General features: G+C 44.7%; 1 protein-coding gene across 1 annotated transcript in view; it reads right to left on the minus strand.

The window, feature by feature from the left end:
* The window catches only part of FAT2 (FAT atypical cadherin 2), a 150029-nt gene that overhangs the window by 42491 nt on the left and 87189 nt on the right, over nt 1-20349 (minus strand). Inside the window, exons 7-11 of the mRNA XM_015415291.1 lie at nt 17138-17277; nt 12493-12768; nt 10430-10640; nt 4580-8635; nt 3369-3565 (exon numbers count right to left, since the gene is read on the minus strand). Of these exons, the coding sequence (XP_015270777.1) occupies nt 3369-3565; nt 4580-8635; nt 10430-10640; nt 12493-12768; nt 17138-17277 (4880 nt within the window). The remainder of the gene's footprint in view (nt 1-3368; nt 3566-4579; nt 8636-10429; nt 10641-12492; nt 12769-17137; nt 17278-20349) is intronic.

Here is a 20349-nt window from a genome sequence, read left to right on the forward strand (position 1 = left end):
TGGACCTCCTGATGGCACTGGTATTTCTGGCCACTGTGTGACACAGAGTGTTGGACTGGATGGGCCTTTGGCCTGATCCAATATTGGCGTCTCTTATGTTCTTATGATGACCAAAGGGTAAAAGGAGTAGTGAAGGATGATACAGAAATGGCTGAGAAGCTGAATGCATTTTTGCCTCTGTCTTCACTATGGAAGATGAGAAGTGTTTGCCCACTCCAGAACTGCTGACTTCGGGTGATTAACACATGGAATTCACTGCCACAGGAGGTGGTGGCAGCTACAAGCATGGACGGCTTCAAGAGAGTATTAGATAAGCATATGGAGCAGAGGTCCCTCAGTGGCTATTATCCACAAGGTATAGATAGGGACTCTGGGGCAAGTGATGCTCTATATTCTTGGTGCCGGGGGGGGGCAACAGTGGGAGGGCTTCTAGTGTCCTGGCCCCACTGGTGGACCTCCTGATGGCACCTGCTATTTTTGGCCACTGTGTGACAGAGTGTTGGACTGGATGGGCCATTGGCCTGATCCAACATTGGCTTCTCTTATGTTCTTATGTTCTAACCAAAGGAGTCTCAGAGCGGCTTACAATTGCTTCCCCTGCCTCTCCCCACAACAGACACCCTAGGAGGTAGGTGGGGCTGAGAGAGCTGTGAGAGAACTGCTTTTGAGAGAACAGCTCTGAGATAACTGTGACTGACCCAACCCAGCTGGCTTCATTTGGAGGAGTGGGGATGGGGAATCAAACCCAGCTCTCCAGATTAGAGTCCTGCTGCTCTTAACCACTACACTAACCTGGCTCTCAATAAATAAATAATACTATGCTGTTGATCTGGGAGTGCTAATCTTCGGATAAGAAAGTGTGGACCTTGTCAATACCTGGATGACAGACAACTGCAAGCAACCATATAAGATACTTAAAGTTTTCTAAGAGTGGGCCAGGCACGCACGACGGGAGCGCCAACTCGGGGAAATGCCCCGTAATCTTCGGATAAGAAAGTGTGGACCTTGTCAATACCTGGATGACAGACAACTGCAAGCAACCATATAAGATACTTAAAGTTTTCTAAGAGTGGGCCAGGCACGCACGACGGGAGCGCCAACTCGGGGAAATGCCCCGTCACTTGCCAGTGCCTTGACTCCCTCCCTCGTCACAAAAAGAGGCCGGGACGAACAGAAACTTTCCCGAGTCGGCGCTCCCGTCGTGCGTGCCTGGCCCAGGGTGCTCCGACTTAGTCCCGGCATCGGCAGTGCCCGTCTGGCTGGTCCTGCGGCGAGTGCCGCCACCGGTGCCCCCTTTCCCTGACGTGGACGGATAGGGCCGTTCGTCTGGAATCCTCCCCCGCCAGCTGTGGGGAAAGCAGGGGGGGGGCTGACTGCGGTGCGAGATCGCGGGTCTGCTTGGGGCAGTGCGCCGTCAGGGAACACACGTGCTTCTCCAGGCCTGGGAGCCTCCGGGCGGGGGGGGAAAACTTCCCTGAAACCAGGACCCGCCGCTGCCATGCCGATACAGGGCAACCTTTGGGGCTGGTCCTGTTGGGCCTGGTGAAGTTGTCGCGCTGCTGCTGCTGTTTTTTTGAAGTTGTTGGTGGCCCAGCGCAGCTGCCTGCCGTCTTCCTCTCTCTCTGAAGAGCTGCAGGCCCGCTCGGCCGAGATTGAGGCCCTCCGCGGTGGCTGCGACTCGCTGCAGAGGCAGCTGAAAAGCCTCAACGGGGAGCAGAGCGCCCAGGTGGCCTGCTGCCAGGTAAGGGGAGCGCATGGGACCCGGCAGAGAGGCTACAAAGTCGGGGCAACAGCTCGCTCCCCGCTTCCCTGCAGGATGGGCCTTTTGGGGCAGCTGAGAACAGCCGATGGCCCATTGCCGGTGCCTTCAGGCCTTCCTTTCCGACCCTCCAGTGTTATAGGAGGCCAAATAATATTCTGACTCTCAGTCCTGTTGTGATCAGAGTGGCTTAGTTCCACTCTGTATTGGTGCCTAATTTGGTGCTTAAATTGAAGTATGGTGGTGCTGAGGTTATATGGTTAATGCTTTTTTTATTTTGTGCACCAGTTTGTCTGTTAGCAATTTTGTGTAGTTTCTTTTTTTAAGGATGTGGAATTCTACTGGATCTGACCAAAGGTCCATCTAGTTCAGCATTCTGTTTCTTACAGTGTTTTGAAGTTTGTTTATAGTCCTCCATTGTTGTTGAGATATACACAAATTAGAATATAGTACAATAAAGATGAACATAATAAACACCAAACAGCACAATAAAACTAGATCATACAATTGAAGAACAATGAAATTAATGCATCAAGTAAACAGTACAAAGGCTATCTAAATTTTCAACCTGTTCTTTTTATAAAGATGGCCCCTGTGTAACAGAGTGTTGGACTGGAGGGGCCATTGGCCTGATCCAGCATTTGCTTCTCTTATGTTCTTATGTCTCGGGCAAGGGATGCTCTGTATTCTTGGTGCTTGGGGGGCAAGAGAGGATGGGATCCTGGAGTTTTGGCCCTGCTGGTGGACTTCCTGAGGGCACCTGGGGTTTGTCCAGTGTTTCCTCTAAGTGCAAGGTAGCTAACAGGTTTTTAGCCTCCGGCTCATACATTTTTGTCTTAATTCAGGAAAGATAACTCCAGAGCAAACTAATTTATGCAGTAGCCAAATTGCTCACTCATAGCTTTAATGCCAGTCGCTCACAAAGGAGCATCTCGGGATGTGATATCAGAGTCATGTGACAGGAAGAGGGGGAGCTGGACCATAACCAACAGACCGAAAGGGCCAAGGACAAGAAACAAAAAACAGTCATCAAGAGGTTCCGGTGATGTCAGGGGGTGTGGCCTTATGACACACTTCCGGTGATGTCAGGGGGTGTGGCATATGCTAATGAGTTATGCTAATGAGCTCCAGCAGCTCTTTTTCTACAAAAAGACCCCTGGTCACTATCTGATAGGTTTTCACCACTGTGCTTTGCCATGCATTTATATTTCACCGCAGGCCACAGTCACACTGTTCCTCCCCCCCCCCCACAGTTACGTGAGCCTGGTGTCCAGTCCCCTCCCAGCTCTTTTGTTGTTTATTCCAAGGCACCATGATCAAAGTCAAAAGGAGATCATATTTTGTACAGAGAATGTCTCTAATGGCCATTCTCTTTTTCTGCACACATCAGACTGTTTTGCGTTGGCCTCTCCGGCAGCTCTGATACAGCAGGAAGCTAAAAGAACTAGTGCACACTAAAAACAATGTGTGTGGGATGACCCAGTACTGAGGACAATGGCTCAGGTATTTGACTCCTTCTGATCAGACTTGACTCAGAATTGCCACAGAGTATGGACAGTCTGGTGGCTTCGGGGTGAGCAGAGACTGCCTTATGGACATACATAATCACCTGCTTGCATTCAGGGCTGTTATCATTATCATCAAGGACCAAAATCTCCACTTCTGTTGATGTCTGAAACTTCCCATCAGTAGCCACAACCTTGAGTAGATATTTTTCTGTATCTTCCCTGTTCAGAGGCCTCTTAGAAAAAATCCTCCATTCTCCATCCATCTGGTCAACACTGAACTGTCCTAGAACATCTCCTTCTGAAAAGGCAAAGAGAACAAAAGTATTGAAAGTCAATACAAAACAATTAAGAGTTTCAGAGACAAAGGAAAGAGACCGGTAAGCAAATCCTAAAGCAAATATGCTGGAATTGCTGGTTTCAGAACCAATTGTAAGAAGCAAGAGAAAAAGTCATCTTGTTGACCATGTCTAGACTGACCATGTCTAGACTATAGGCCTATTCATAAAACTGAATGGCTATATTGACTATTGATTATGTAGGTTCTTACAATGGCAGCCAATGGAGCCTCTGCAGAATGGAAGTAATATGCATGCTCTGTCTAGCTCCCATTAATAGCTGAGCCATGGCATTCTGGAACAGCTGGAGTTTCTGAGCTGATTTTGAGGGGAGACCAATGTACAAAGCATTATACTAGATTAGTCTCAATCAATGCTCCCTCTAAGCTGTGGAGTCTTGTGAGCAAAAATTCTACTTTGTGAGCTACTGGCATTGAGGTTGTGAGCAAGCAATTTGGCTGCTGCATAAATTAGTTTGCTCTGGAGCCATCCTTCCTGAGCCAAGACAAAAACATGTGAGATGGAGGCTAAAAGACTGTGAGTTAGCTCACACTAACTCAGCCTAGAGGGAACACTGGTCTCAATGTTACTGTGGTATGGATCTAGGTGGCCAGGTTGGTCATATTAGGGTAAGGGGTCATCTTATGAGCCATGCTGAGTTGGTAGAAAGCCCTTTTTTGCAGATGCATTAACTTGGATCTCCAGTAATAAAGCTGGATCCAGCAAGAGTTAGTTGAACTCCATTAAAAGTGGGGAGAAAAATATGATGTACAAGTTGGAGGGCCATGAGGGATCAGGGAGCAGAGCATGGGAAATATTCTCCTGATGTCAGTGTCTCCTGTGCTACACTTTTAGAGACCTGAAAAAGACAATTTCCTCATCTTGACCCCTGTTTTAAATTTTTTCTTTAATTGGGCATGTGGTAATACTCTGTTCATCCTAATTTATTAACATTTTAAGAAAAAATTGATTCTTACCTGTGATGTAACATGTGACTTGTTTGTTTTGCTCTGAAATATCAGCATCTGCAGTTCTCAGAGTGGTGATCATCTGCCAAGGCTTAGCATTCTCAATCACTGACCCTTTGTAGATATCTGAGGTGAACTGTGGAGCATTGTCATTTTCATCAGTGACAGTTACCTCCACTAATGCTTCGGAATGCAGCTGGACTTTCCTGCCATGGTCTGATGCCACAACATAAAACTGATATATTTCCTGGACTTCACAGTCTAGCTCTTTAAGCGTCATGATCCAGCCAGTCTCACTGTCAATAATGAAGAGTTCCCTGACATTGCCAGGTTCCAACGCTAGGCTATAGGTCACCTCCCCATCACTTCCAGTATCCTGGTCACTAGCAGTGACCTGAATTATAGTGGTTCCTGCTGGCATATTCTCCATGACAAAAGCTCTGTAGGGATCAGCATCAAAAACAGGCTTGTTATCATTGACATCTTTTACATGGATGTTTATGGATACCAAAGACACCAAGTCAGTATCATGGTGTGAGCAGTGAGCCAAGACATCAACTTGGTACCATTTCATCTTCTCGTGGTCCATTGCTTTCTGGATAGTCAGAGACCCCGTTTGCTTATCCAAAGCAAATACCCCATCTTTATTGCTTTCAGCAGTGGTTCCTTTCACTAGAGTGTAGATTACTGGATCTTCTGCCAGAGCTTTGACCGATCCTATTTCTGACCCTTCTGGAAGATCCTCAGATGCCGAGAAGGTATACAGTGGCTCTGAAAATCTTGGCAAAGAAACTTCCTTTGGAACAACTTGAAGGTTCACTGGTACTACAGAATTCCAGTGTGGAGGTCGGGCGTCTTCAGCTTTGACTTTAAAGTTCACTGTTCTGTTTTCTAGCCCATTGAGACTCTCCTTGACCTTAACAACTCCAGTGGCAGTGTTGATCTCAACCACATCATCTGCAATGACATCTATCACTGAATCAACAGAGTAAATGACATCAGCATTGACTCCTTCGTCAGCATCATATGCTAGTACTTGGATGACTGGGGACCCTTTGCTCATGTTTGACTGGACAGACAATACATATTCAGAAGCTTTGAACTGAGGGGGATTGTCATTTTCATCTGTGAGTATGATTTTGACTGTGCAAAAGGCCACCTTCCCTCCCCCATCTCTGGCCATGACTTTAATAGCGACAACCCTTTCTGTGGAATTTTCCCTATCCAGTTTCTGCAGAGTTTCTATGTGGCCGTTGTTATCTATTGCAAATTTCTCTTGGCCAAGTTTGTTTATGATGGTATAATCAACAGTGCCATATGGGCCATCATCTGGATCAATGGCTAACAATTCAATCACCTTGGTTCCTACCTTGGCGTTTTCAGCCAATACTGCTTCATACACATCTTGCTGAAATGACGGATTGTATTTATTTACATTTGTGGTATTGATGTATACTGGCGCTGTAGTCTTGAACACCCCATCGGATGCAGAAACCTTAAGGTTATAAAAAGATTCCAGGTCCTTTTTGCAACGATTCAGTGTGGAAATGGTTCCAGAAGTACTATTAATGGTAAAATGTCTGTTCTCATTTCCTGAAAGTATCATATATTCCAGCCTTGGGGTGTCCCTGCTGTCGGAGTCAAAAGCCTGGACTTTTATCACAATGTGACCACAAGTGGCTATTTCACTTACATTAGCTTCATATTGAAGCTGGCTGAACTTGGGTGGGTTATCATTGATGTCCAGCACACTGACAATCACAAGGGCTTCACTGCTAAGAGGAGGCATGCCGTGGTCTGTGGCTCTCACTTTAAAGTGAAACTCATGGTTGGCTTCATAATCTAGTGCCTGACTTGTTGTTATTTGACCCGTGCTAGCATCGACATTAAAGAACTTTGTCGCGTCTGAGCTGTCCTCCAAAATGTGGTATGAAATGAGCCTGTTCCGCCCTGAGTCTCTATCAGTAGCAAACACTTGCACAATAGGGGTCTGAGCTGGCCCACCTTCAGAAACTGATGCATTATAAACCATCTGAGAAAATACAGGTAAATTGTCATTAACATCCTCAACCTCTACTTCTACTGTTGCTTCTGAAAAGGCACCCAGTGCAGTGTCTGTTGCTCTGACAGTAAAGGCATGCTTCATCACAGATTCATAATCTAATTGGCTGATGACCATAAGTACACCAGTCTTGAAGTCAATGTTGAACTTCTTAAGGACCTCTTTTTCCACAATGTTGTATATAAGGCGCAAGCCTTCAGGGCTTCGAGCCTGGACATGAAGAACAGGAGTGTAGAGTGGAATGTTTTCAGGCACTTTCACTTTGTAGAAGAGGCTTTGGAACAGAGGATTGGATTTGTTCCTCACTGTGATTATAACCTCTTCCACAGCATACAAGGGAGGCTTGCCATCATCTGTGGCTTTAACTTTCAGTGTATATTTATTTAAAGTTTGATAATCAAGGGGTTTCTTGAGTGAAATGTCCCCTAAGAAAGGATCCATCCAGAAATATTCATAGTCTTCCACAAAGGAGTAAAAAATCACTCCATTATTTCCCACGTCCCGGTCAGTTGCAGACACCTGAAAGATGACATCACCTGGCTCAGTGCCATCCTGTACTGCTGTATAATAAGGAACATTCTCAAAATGGGGTGGATTGTCATTAACATCATCCACATATACTTTCACTACAGCTTGAGACACCCTTGGTGGATTTTTAATGTCCTTTACCTTCACAGCAATCTCATACATATCCTGAGTTTCACGGTCAAATTTCAAACCATTTGTCTGTAGCACTCCTGAAGAATGGATCATCTTAAACCTTTCTTTTTCATTCATGATGGAATAAAGGAGTGGTTCATTCAACTGATTGCCAGTAACTCCAAGCACAACCAGAGTTTTAATATCGGTAGAGTCTTCTGTCACTGTTGCCATATATAAATCTTGATCAAATTTTAAGGTACTGTTTTGTGCTTTAATAAAATTCATTCTTACCAAAGCGTTAGTCTTAAACAGACCATCTCCAGCTCTAACTGTAAGTTCATGATAGCTTCCCACAGTGGTAGTGTTCAGCAGAGAGATAAGTCCAATTGTTGGGTGGATGTGGAAAACATTCTCAGGATTGCCTTCTGGTATACTGTAGATTACCTCTGAATCTTTGTCTTCTGCATGTACTGTGAGAAGCTCCATACCTGGATACCCAGATAGCACAGTGGACATTTCATAGATGCCTTTTGAAAATACCGGAGGACAGTCATTTATATCTCTGACATAAATGGTGACTTCAATGGGTTTGGAAGCAAATAAAGTGGGACTGCCATTGTCATGGATGTGGACACTGAAGTGGAAAACTGGGCTGTGTTCATAGTCAATATTAGCACTTGTAGTAAGAGTGCCCATGCTTGGATCTATTTTGAAAAACTCCAGTGCCTCTGGTTGCAAAATTTCATAGCACAATAAAGCATTGGAATTTTGATCAGCATCTGAAGCACGTACCACTAGTGGGGCATTGTTTTCATCCATGACTATACTGCCCAATGGAGTGTTCTCATTGATCCAGCCAACAAAAGATTGGTTATCAAAGATAGGTGCATTGTCATTCTCATCTATGACATAAACAAATACTGGAACATCCATAAAGGCTCCAGCCATGTTGGTGCCACGGATTTTCAGCTGATAAGATGAAGTCTGCTCAAAATCTAAGTTCTTCTGAATAGAAATAAGGCCAGAATGATAATTGATGGAGAATAAGTCATTCCTATTTCCTTCTTTTATTTCATAGCTCACAGGCAAAGCACTCTTGGCTGAAACAAGGATGACAGGAGAGCCAATGACTGCAGATTCACTGATCTCTGTAACATATTCCACTGCAGTAAACTGGGGAGGTGTGCCATCAGAGGGATTAATGTAAATGTGCACAGTAGCTGAATCTGTCAGCTGAGGGAATCCTTGATCTTCTGCTTTTACAGTCAGATCAAATCTTTCTTGCTTGGATCGATCTAGTTTCTGAGAAACTGTAATAATTCCAGAGCGCATGTTGATAGAGAAGAATTCTCCAGTGTTCCCTGAAACAAAGACAAATTAAAATGAATAAAGTAAATTAACTCTTTAATTGATCTTAAAGACTCTTTACTTTACCTTTGCTAGTTTCCATCTAAATCACACTGAAATTTGCCATACTCATTCTCTGGGAAACTCCATTCTATTCTGGGGAGCTTAAGCTTGGCAATTGTACCGACTTCTATTTAATTCATAAGTGTGTCCCCAAAACGTGGATCAAAAAAATCTGCACAATGGTAGGACTCAGAGCTAGGGTAGTTGTTTCTGCAAACCTAAGGGATTTCCCAGGTTTGCAGAAAAACCTGAACATCTAAAAATACACCCCCCCCCCCAAAAAAAGCAGAAGTTTTTCAGATTTTCATGGGGAATATTTTAGGTGGCAGTTTTGATTAGTACAGAAACTCAAAATAGCTCCTGACAATGGAAAGTGGTAAAGGGGGATATAAACACATAACACATGAAGCTGCCTTAGATTGAATCACACCTTTGGTACATCAGAACCATTACTGTCTGCTCTGACTGGCAGAGGGTCTTAGGCTGAGGTCTTTCACATCATCTACTACTCAGTCCCTTTAACTGGAGACACTGGGAAATGAACCCTGGACCTTCTGCATAACAAGGAGATACTTTACCACTCTGACATAGTCCCTCACCCAAACCATGGAAGGTGCAAGGTGGGAGGATGCCAGTGGGGCCATGACTGCCCAGCAGTTGTGCATGGTGGTTGAGTGAATGGATGATGGAGGACAAGAGCATGGGAGTTCCCCTTTCTACAAGTCCCCATGGGTCACCAGCCTATTCATTCTTGTTCTTAAAGATGACATGCAGATGAAAGCAGAAATGAATGATTTGTGATCCATGGTTGTAAGGATCATACAATGTTCACTCTCTCCTTCTTCTGGAGCCATTTTTGATCTCAAGAAAGTTTTTTTCGGGGCCGAGGGACTTGTGCGTGCTAACTGCTGCACTCATTGAGTGGCTGCAGTGGGAACAGGGGAGGGAATGAAATCACTCCCGCCCCTTCTACCAGCAGAATTCATGGATCAGAAATGGCTCTAGAAGGAAGAAGAGGGTGTGGAAGATGCTGGACCATCTGATGGCAGTTCACACGATCCAAACCAAAGAATTCTACTCAGAAGAATACTATATATAACAACAATTCTTTCCCCAGCAGGCTGTTTTCTGTTTAAAGGAAAATAGAAATGTGAAATGTATGCACCCTGTGCATCATGGAACAACATACTGGCAATGCTTCATGCAATATCTTATGTGGGCCTGTCTATACGTGACAATAGGAGAAAAATAAAGCCACTCTAGCATGACTCCAGCTGGTACTGATAAACAAAGAAATGCTCAGGAAAAGTCCCTTGAAATTTCTACAGACAAATTCATTGCCTTTTCAACTGCTGCCTTATCCAGGAAGGGGAAATCTTTAGGAATTATCTCTCAAGATGAAAGTTGTTACCAGTAAATATAAGGGACAGTGTTTCTATAGACTGGATCACATGTTAAGTAATCATAGGCTTCAAAGATCTGCACGTTTACAAATACTAGGTGGTAGAATGCTCCTATCTACCACCATGGGCACTATTACATGATAATTAATTATATTCCACAGCTGCTGTACACAAACCTGCATGGGGAAGGAAGCATTATTTTCACGAGCTGGTATGGTCCGGTTCATACAGCTCTCCTATTCTAGCTAGTCTTATGCATATAATATACTGGGATAGTATTACACTTGTCAGTCAGATATGCACCTGTGTTTATGTCAGACAGCACCTGCTCACATCTCTTACCTGTCTGAAGGTAGTAATGGATATCAGCATTAACTCCTTGGTCTTGATCCAGAGCTTGGACTTGCACAACTTCTGTGCCTGCTGGAGCTGCATCTAGAACTTCTGCTTTATAATGGAGACTGGTGAACTGGGGAGGATGGTTGTTACAGCTCTCTACGTGGATGACAACTCTGGCAAAGTCTCGCTTGATTGGGACACCCTGGTCTCGTACCTGAGTGGCAGAAAATATAGGCAAGTGATTGTCAAAGTTAGGGAAGAGAGGTGATTATAAGCACCAGTTTGTAGCTCAGAATAAGTGGGAACTGTTAAGAACCATCCTTGCACCCACACAGAGATCTCTTCTGAGCCCCACTCATCCCACCCAGATCAAACCCCAACACTGTATGAAAACAAATCAGATGAATAGTGCAACTCCATGTACCCCTAAGTGATCAGGGCTGGAATTCTGTTCCTTTACCACCACTAAGGTATTCTAGGGTGTGCTAGTGCACAGATTTCCAGACCTCAGGACTGGGCAGCCCCATCCACCTGCTCAGCCAGTGCCTGCTGTGTGGGCTCTATAAAGGGCGGTGCTGTCACCTGCTCCCAGCAGCCATGCCCCACCATCCTTCAAAACAACAGTTGGTAAGTCACCCCTTGACCTCTGTGGGCGAAGACTGATTTGGCAACTCTAGGCCCAGGCCATACTCCAGAACTGTTGGGGGGGGGGCTACAGCAGGCTCCTTGTTGGAAAGTTTGGGGGTCTGAGGGTGGCGGTGCTGACCTTGCAAGCCAGTGGGTGAGTGAATGGGGTGGCCTGGGGACCACACTCCGGAGCCATGGGGGGGGGCTGTGGTAGGCCCCTCACTGGAGGTGGGGGGGGCAGAGCTGGACTTACAAGCCAGCAGGCAGGTGAGTGGGGTGGGCTGGGGTTTTTCCCCAGGCCCAGACCATGCTCTGGAACTGTCGGTGGGGCTGCAACAGGCCCCTCACTGGGAAGGATGAAGGTTGGGGCGGTGGATCCAGTTATCCAAGCCAGCAGGAGGGTGAGTGGAGTGGGCTGGGGGTTTTCTTCAGGCCCATGCTGTGCTCCAGAGCTGGGGGGGGGTGAGGGCTGTTGGCTGGCCCAGTTGAAAAAGGGAAAGGTTGTGGGGGTCGGTGGGGGGGGGTTGCGGCTTGCGGGGGGGCCTGGGGGTGGGTGGGAAAGATTGTGGAGGTCTAGGGAAGGCTTCTTTCCTTCCCTCCCTCCTCTCTCCACATCTATTTGCTTTCTTTCCACCCCTTCCTTCCTTCTTTCACTCCTCTTTCCCCATCTATTTGCCTTTCTCCCTCCCTTCCTCCTTTCCTTTCCCTTTCTTTATTTCCCTTTCCCTCCCTCTCTCCCTCCCTCCCTCCCTTCCCATTTCTGTCTTCCCAATTCTCTCCATTTCTCTCTCTGAATTTCTCTCCCTTTTTCTTTCTCCCTTTCTTTTTCTCTTGTTCTTTCCATTTCTTTTCATTTCCAAACTGAAATATATTTTTTAAAAAAAATTAGGCTCGCTCACAGCTTTTATGCTTGTAGATTTTTTGCCATATGAAACATAATTTTTGCTCACAATAATCAAAAGCTTAGAGGGAACATTGAATTCCCCCACCCATTAAGGGACTATGGTAGGAAATGATTCAATCCCTATTTTAAATGACTAATATTGATTTCTTATCATTTTTGTCACTCCCATTCATATTTCTTTGGGCTATCCATGGGCACCTGAAACTATGACCCATGACTTATGCCCTTGATTTTAAAAAAGCAAGTGCATTTAGAATACAACAGCAAAAGGCGTTGATCCTGTATGTGTATCACCTACTCTAAAAACCATGGCATGCTCAAATCTTGACCTTTGTAGACCGATCCTTTAAAACAGCCTTCACTGATAATTCTTGCACTTCCAATGTTTTGCAGCAACACCAAGATCTCTCCACATTAGCTTGTCCTAGATGTTTCACTGAGGTTTATGTTGTAAGTTACCAGCCATTAAGGGGGGGAAACCCTTCCTTCTGCTACAGCTCAGCAGAAGGAATATGAAAGCATGCATCTTACATACCATCACTGTTAATGTGTGCAGCAACATGGGTTGAGAACCAAGCCTCATCACAGTTATGAGTGTGCCATGGCTTGGGTCCATCTGAAACAGCTTCATACTTCTAAGATCCACACTGCTATCAAGGGTGTAGATCAGTCCCTTCCCATGGTCGTTGTCTGTTGCACTGACTGAAATGATTTCTGTCCCAGGAGGTGTGTCTTCTGGAATGTGTACCTCATAATGGTGCTCCAAGAACTGGGGTCTATACTGGTTAATGTCAATCACACGGATATAGGCCTGTGGAGTGTATAGGGAGAAAGTATACATCACAGATGGTACAGTGAATTCCGGGAGAAGGCTTATTCCTAGAAATGTTAGCAGTATTCACTGAAAAATCTTTTCAGAGATTGTCAAGTTAGGATGGCTCAGGTGTTTAATTAGCATACCAGCTTCAGCAGGGTTTTTAAAAATGTTTTATTTGTGCTCACCACCAAGTATACATATGCATGTCCCACGCACCTATTTCCAGTGACCTGAAAAAGTATGTTGAAAGGTACCAATGTCCCTCAGGAACCTTCAGGTTACTTTCTCCTTCTTCAAGCATGCTTTTGTAGGAGAACACCATAAACACAACAGCCACATGTGAAATGGAGTTTTTTTTAAAAAATTATCTATTTATTTTACCAATGAAAGCCACATGGAGTTTCTTGATCTGAATCTGCCCTTAGCTTTTGCAACTTTTCTGCTTTTCATTACTGCTGAGCTGAAACTACATAACTTAATTAGTATTTATTTTTGGAGTGCTGAATATCAATGACTGAGAACCCTTTTCTGCATTATGCTGTTCTTCTTGGAGTTATTTACCTTCTTCCTAGCCCTTTCCATTCTTTTCCACATGGGCCTACCTTGCCATTTAATCCTATATGCAGAGGCGACCCATGTGATTCTGATGCTGCTGCTATGGCACTACATCAGATGTGATGACATCACAGGTGCTCATAAACAAAGTCACATGGTTCATCTAAGTAAATTCTATTAAATGGCAGCTTGGGCAAGTGAGAGCACAACAGAGGGAAAATAGTGCCATGAAGTTGCTGGGAGGAAAACTAAAGGGCAAAACAGGCCTTTTGTTGTTTGGCAGTTAATTTTTTGGCTGCAATGAATGAGTTACTTTGAAGTGAATATCAAAATTACAAAATATGTGACACAGCCAGGGCTATTTTTGGGCAGGAACGCACAGGAACGGAGTTCCGGCTGGCTCCCAAGTTGGCCACGCCCAGCAGGAACTCATTAGCATAATAGGCCATACTCAACAGCAGAAACTCATTAGGATTGGCTACATTCGGGGTGTGTGGCCTAACATGCAAAGGAGTTCCTGCAACAAAAAAGCCCTGGGTTTTGACAACGAACAAGGTAAACAGAATAAGAAGCAAAAGGTGGTTGTGGATGGATAACCACACTTCTGGTAACATGGGGGTGTGGCCTAATGTGCTAATGAGCTGTGCTGTCAGGGGTGTGGCCCAATATGCTAATGAGTTCCTGCTGTTGGGTGTGGCCTATTATGCTAATGAGTTCCTGCTGGGCTTTTTCTACAAAAAGAGCCCTGGACACAGCCCTGCTTCTTGTTAATATCATTCTAGGAAATTAACAGAAACGATAAAGATTGAATGGGAAAAAATGTCTTTATCTCAGGAGCAATGTGGAAATATATTTGCAAGAGCTTGCCCTTGTGACAGGAAAAATAAACCCTTCCCTAAGCTTGCTGTCAAAAGCTGCAAAGAGAACCTGACAGTTTCCTTCTATTTGATCTGATTGCTTTTCATCACATAACCACATCTTGGAAAGACAGAGTCTGATGCAATCATTTTCTTTCTTCAGTGAAATCAAACTTGCCCTGGTTTTGCAATAGCAGGTTCACCAACATATCCAGCAATGGCTGCCAGTGCCAAAGTAAACAGATAAAGAAGTTCCTAGAGGCCGGCGATTACCTGTCAGCCAAGGTATCAGAGTATGAATCTCATTAGCAGAATTATTTTAAGAGATTCAGAAGAGTATCTGGCAGCTACGGAACAGAACCATCAGCATCTGCTTTGCACAGATCATTCTAAAGAATTTCCCGTATTGGTGGCTACCAATAGAGCTACCATTAGATCATATCTCCTGTATCTCCCTTATAAATAAAAGCTGAATGGTGGTGGCACTTCTCTAGAACATTCCACATGCTCAAAAATCAGTTCGCTCTCTGATCTGTCATTCAGAGGGTCTCCCTATCCATTGGCTGCTTTGCCTTAGTTCTGCCTCCAACATTCTAAACATTTTGCTGTTTCTCTCCCCCCCATAGCCAATCAGAACACAGAGGTTATTTGCATATGCAGCCTCATTGGCCTTTGCCTCGGAACACAGAGGTCGTTTGCATATCCGACTTGATTGGCTTTCCTCTAACATTCTAAACAGTGTCCAATCTCCAGGTGTGGCCTGGAGATCACTCAGAATTACAACTGCTTTCCAGATGGCAGAGATCAGTTCCCCTGGAGAAAATGGTGGGCTCTGTATCCTTATATACTGCTGAGGTGGCCCCCATATGACAGCCAATGTGACGTAGCAGTCAGAGCTTCAGAGCAAGGGAGAGGTTGCAGGTGTGTGGGGGGTGGAAAGCTGAAGAGTGAGGGGGAAATAAAGGTAGGTTGGCTGGGAAGGAGATAGGGTTGCGAACTCCAGGTAGGAAATTCCTGGAGATGTGAGGGATAGAGCCTGGAGAGGGTGAGGTTTCAGGAAGCGTAGGACCTTGGACAGGTACAAAGCCATAGACTCCACCCTCCAAACCAACTATTCCCTTCTGGGGAACCATCATTGCCAATCTCCAGGTGAGGGCTGGAGATCACTCAAAATTACAACTGTTCTTTAGGTAGCAGAGATCAGTTCCTCTGGAGAAAATGGTGGACTCAGTGTCATTATACCCTGCTGAGGTTGCCACAGCAAATTGACACTGAGTGTCCAAGGCCGGGGCACCCGCCCAGAGCCTCTTTCTAGAGGTCGTTGTATTTATTTCCACGACGGGCCTTTTTCCTAGTTTCTAGATAAAGTAAATGTCAATGTACCCATTAGCAGCAGTAAAATGTGAGGATGCCTAGTAACCAGGGACAAAAGGTTTCATATATACACATGAAGCTTACTTGTACTGAGTCAAATCACTAGTCTATCAAGGTCAGTGTTGTCTACTTTGATTGGCAGCAGTTCTCCAGGGTCTCGGGTATTTCACATCATCTAATATCTGATCCTTCTTATTGGAGATGCTGGGAATTGAATCTGGGACCATCTGCATGCAAAGCAGATGCTCTGCCACTGAGCCACAATTCCTCTAACCTTAGCTCCTCCCCAGCATCCAAAACCATCATGGCTTCCAGCCAAGAAAACTATCTACCTTTTCAAATTGCCTTTGTATTCTGTTGTAGTAACTGGTTGCTAATGGATTTTTTACTGTCATTTCAGACAGCCCCGTTTTAGTAAATGGCTGCTAGCAGAATTTATTTACCTGTTCGTACAAACCCGCTTGCATCAGGTTAGCAAAGCGAGGTTGAGCTGCTTTTGAGGGAAACTGCTTCTTTCCATTTTCAGCCCTTTTGTTGTGCTTCTGAATTGCTGTGGTGTGCTGTTTAAAATGTCCATAGTGCTTCCTACAATGCCGCTTTCCCCACCCTGTTTCGCTGTGCAATCTTCCTCACACTTTTAAAAAATGTTCTAATGTGGGCATTATAGTGTTAAACCACAGTGGTCTAACACTATAGCGCTCACATTAGAATGTTAAAAAAAAGTCTAAGGAAGATCACATGGTGAAAAAGGCCGGGGGGGGGGGCGGCATTGTTTGAAATAACTATAGAACTTCAGAGATGGCTCATTAACAGGAGGAAATTCACTGTATGAAACCCGCATCTCTGTATCACTTTACTCAAAATTGGGCCAACAATAAATAACATCCAATTTAGAATGGTAATGTGAAAAGGGCCTATAGTTATTTGATGTGATTAGAGATCTAACTACAATTCCCCAGTTTCTTTGGCAGATGAAGTAGTTTCAAAGGGGTTTATTGTTTGAAGTGTCATAGGATCTTATTTGAACATGGGCAAGAGATGGAACAAGGAACTATTTCTGTTCCTTACCTTTTGCAGACCTTATAAGCCAACAGGGCTTTATAAATCCTGCCAGGTACACATAGTATGTATCTGTGTTATGCATGGAATGGAACTAAATCTAGACAGTTTTAGGAACTCTGGTTATGAGAGGTGCTGTGGAAGGTATCTGGAGAGGAAAAACTTCTCAAGGTTAGTGGGTTCTCATCTCACTTGCTCTTTGCTGACCTGCCACAAGTAAGTCATTGGGACCCTCAGTGACCATGATTGAAAACTGTGGCTATTATGGCCAGCTTTTCCTCCAAATGTGCTGGCATTGATGATGATGCAGTTTTGTTGCATCTAATTAGAACAGATGAATTGGGCAGATGTGGAACCTCAATAGCACTTAATTTCAAAATGTGACGAGCATGAGTTATCAACACTTTTACCATATAAGATTATGAGACTCCTCTAGAGCATCTGTAGCCCAATCCAATTCTCATCGCAGCTTCCCAAAGATTACAGAAGGATTTAGAGCAGGCTGCTGGCAAACTTACTTGTGTCCTGATAATGCTTGTCCCATTGGTGACTTCTATTGTGAGGTTGTAGTTTGACCTTTTACTTGCATCCAAGGCTCTTGCAATAGCAATACTGCCAGCATTCGCCTCAACATAAAAATCCATATCATCATCACCACCTTTGAAGGAGGACAAATTTTGTAAGTAGGAGGCTATGATGAAGAAAGGCATGTGTTTGATTACCAGCATTTCCTAGGAGAAAAACATCCCTTGCACCTGGTAACATTTGAAACAAACCCACTCCCAGAGTAAAACAGGAAAGATACAGAGGGCAATAGCAGGATATCATCATAGGTGGGTGGTGAAAGTCTATAATCACTTTTGCTCTTTGTGTTATTTTCTTTAAACTTTGCATCAGCTTAAGTGTGTAGTACATTTTTATTGTTAGTGCATCAGTCAGTGTGAAGGGAGAGACATGAAATTATTGGGGAGGGGGGGAGAAGAGGCGCATTCTGCCAAAGAGAAGGAATATAAAGGCAAATAGGGAGCAGAGAGCAAATGTTCTGGCTTTACTTCAGAATGTGATGCTCAAAGGAGTCCCCCCCCCCGTAGTCTGCTGAGATCTGCCCTGATCCCTGGGGGAATCCTGAATTCCAGACTCCTGCTCATTCCATTTACTGTATCTCTTGGTATGGAGCTACATAAGTGTAGTGTATTCAGATGCTGCCCTGAATGCACGGGGATGAAGTGTGAATCATCCCATAGAGAAGCTATGCTAAGCTTCAGACGTCGGCTGGGATTCGTGCCGAAAGTATTATGTCCAATCACATTTGAACTGTCTGTGGTGGGAACGTTTGTGATTGGGCTATTATGCGAACAACCTGATAGGTTGGAACTTGTATAGTAGGTGTGGCTACATTAGCCCGGAATGTTTAAATACCGAGCAGCTGAAATGGACAAGCTGTTCGGGCTATGAGGAGTTGTACCGTGTTGGAGAAGTTGATTATCGAGCTGAATAAACCTGAGTTTTGCTGAAATCACTCTCTGACTCATTGTTAAGCGCTGGACTTAACAATAAGCAACTGATCAACATGTTTCTTATCATCTGCGAGCTCAGATCCCAGATCGTTACAGTGGGATGAGAACTAGACGGACCTCAAGACTGAAACCAGAAATAGCTTGATTATCCAATAATGTTTAGTCTGGTCACAAAGAGAGAATAAGGCCACATGGTGACTATAAGACCATCTATAACCTGCTACACTGGTATCAGCTTGCACAATTAAGCCTTGTTCACAAATTACAGTGAACACACGTTCAATCTATGTACAGTGTATACTTGATTTTTCTTTATATGTATGCTGAGTAATTCTCCTGTTGCAGTCAATGCATGTGCAGCTGAGCATGTATTGAAACTCCAGATATATATCCAGGTAAATTTGTCAAGTGAACGCATATTGGCTCTTACAGAGGATGAATGTATGTTCGCTGTAATGGGGCTTTTGCACCCAGCTTGTCAAATTCAGTCCATCATTATGTGTGGCAGCCACAATATACAGCTGGCGGGCTTTTGAAAAAAATAACAATTGTATTCATTTTTGCATAAACAATACATCAAACAACAAAGAAAATTAATAACAGTAACAATGACAATAACAGTTCCTAATAATATAATGAAATGTGTACACAATTTGTACAGGCCTGTCACTGTAATATCCCACTATTATGCACTATGTTCTGAGCAAGCTTTTTACATTAAAGAGATCCCTTTGTGAGACTGTACCAAATAAACCAGGAGAAGTATGCTCCAATCACATTTTAGGCATTGTGGGATGGTGGCAAGGGGCTATTGTAGACTTGCTGGGGGGGGGAGATCATGTCCATTTAAAATGTAAACAATTGCAGATAGTATAACAAAGTATGAGTCCAGCGGCACCTTCAAGACCAACAAAGTTTCATTCCAGGTATGAGCTTTCATGTGCAAGAACACTTCCTCAGATAGGTAGTGTGATTTCAGCACTGGAGAGCAGGAGGTGCAAAGCGTGTGCGTTCTTACTGGGGCTCCTGAACTGGTAATGCATTAATAGACAAATTGAGAGGAGTAATGCCGCAGCTGCCCTAACCTGGAAAGCCCAGGCTAGCCTAATCTTGTCAGATCTCGGAAGCTAAACAGAGGGGGGGTCTGTGACAGAGAGAAGGTTGTCCCACTCCTGAAGGGGAAAACAGCCAGTCACTGAAGCCTATGGGAGTGCTGCTCCAGCCACCTTTGAGAAGGGGGACGGAATGCTGGAGGGAAGCACAGCAGGAGTTCAGTTCAGTTCTGCCTCAGGGAGAGAGCAGGGAGAGCTCATGACTGGCTAGGGATGCCAGCCTCCAGGTGGGGCCTGGGGATCCCCCGGAATCACAGCTCATCTCCAGACTACAAAGATCAGTTCTCTTGGAGAAAACGGATGCTCTGGAGGGTGGACTCTATGGCATTGTACCCCACTGAGGTCCCCAACCTCCGCGAGCTCCATCCCCAAGAGTTTCCCTACCCCACACCCCCTGCTGGTGGCCAGAGGGGACCTGGCAATCCTAAATCTGGCTCAGGAAAAGAGCAGACAGACTGAAGGGTAGCTCTGCTTGGCAGTATGGCAGAGTGGTTCGGCTTCTGACAGAGAATAGAGTAGCCAATTATTAGGCCTGTCTCTGTTAATGAGCAGACATTGGGCCACTTGCGCCTCAGTCTGACTCTTGGGAAAGGGCAGGTTGGTGTGGGTGGAATCCTTTGTGTTTGTGTTAGGATCCAACCTAATGGCTAAACAGTAAAAGCCTGTTTATGCAGGAAAGTATTAAAGAAACGAAACTATTTTCTAAATTAATGTGCCTCAGCCAGGTTTCTCTTTCGTCTATCCAGAGACCTGTGCTGCTGCTGATCTGTTCCTTTAAACTTACTTGGAAATAAATAAATCTTCTTTGTTGTTAATATATAATTGCTGCCTCAGTGACCTCCATATCCTGCTTGTGCAGCAGAAAACTTACTTCACAGCAGCAAACCCAATGCCTATATACTTGCTACCTTTAGAACACCCGGTATCTGAGGGGAAGGTTTATAGTTTAAAATAAACCTCCCCCCCCAAAAAAAAATCATAGGAGGCTTTGTGGGTCCCCCCAGTTGATAGAAACAGCCCGTCACAGGGTCAGCCCCGGTCAGTATTTGGAAGGCAGACCACCAAGGAATACTAGGACCCTGACACATAGGCAGGCAGTAG

Source organism: Gekko japonicus, unplaced genomic scaffold, assembly GCF_001447785.1.
Source record: "Gekko japonicus isolate JY-2015 unplaced genomic scaffold, Gekko_japonicus_V1.1 scaffold509, whole genome shotgun sequence".
In the NCBI taxonomy this organism is placed as follows: Eukaryota; Metazoa; Chordata; class Lepidosauria; order Squamata; family Gekkonidae; genus Gekko; species Gekko japonicus.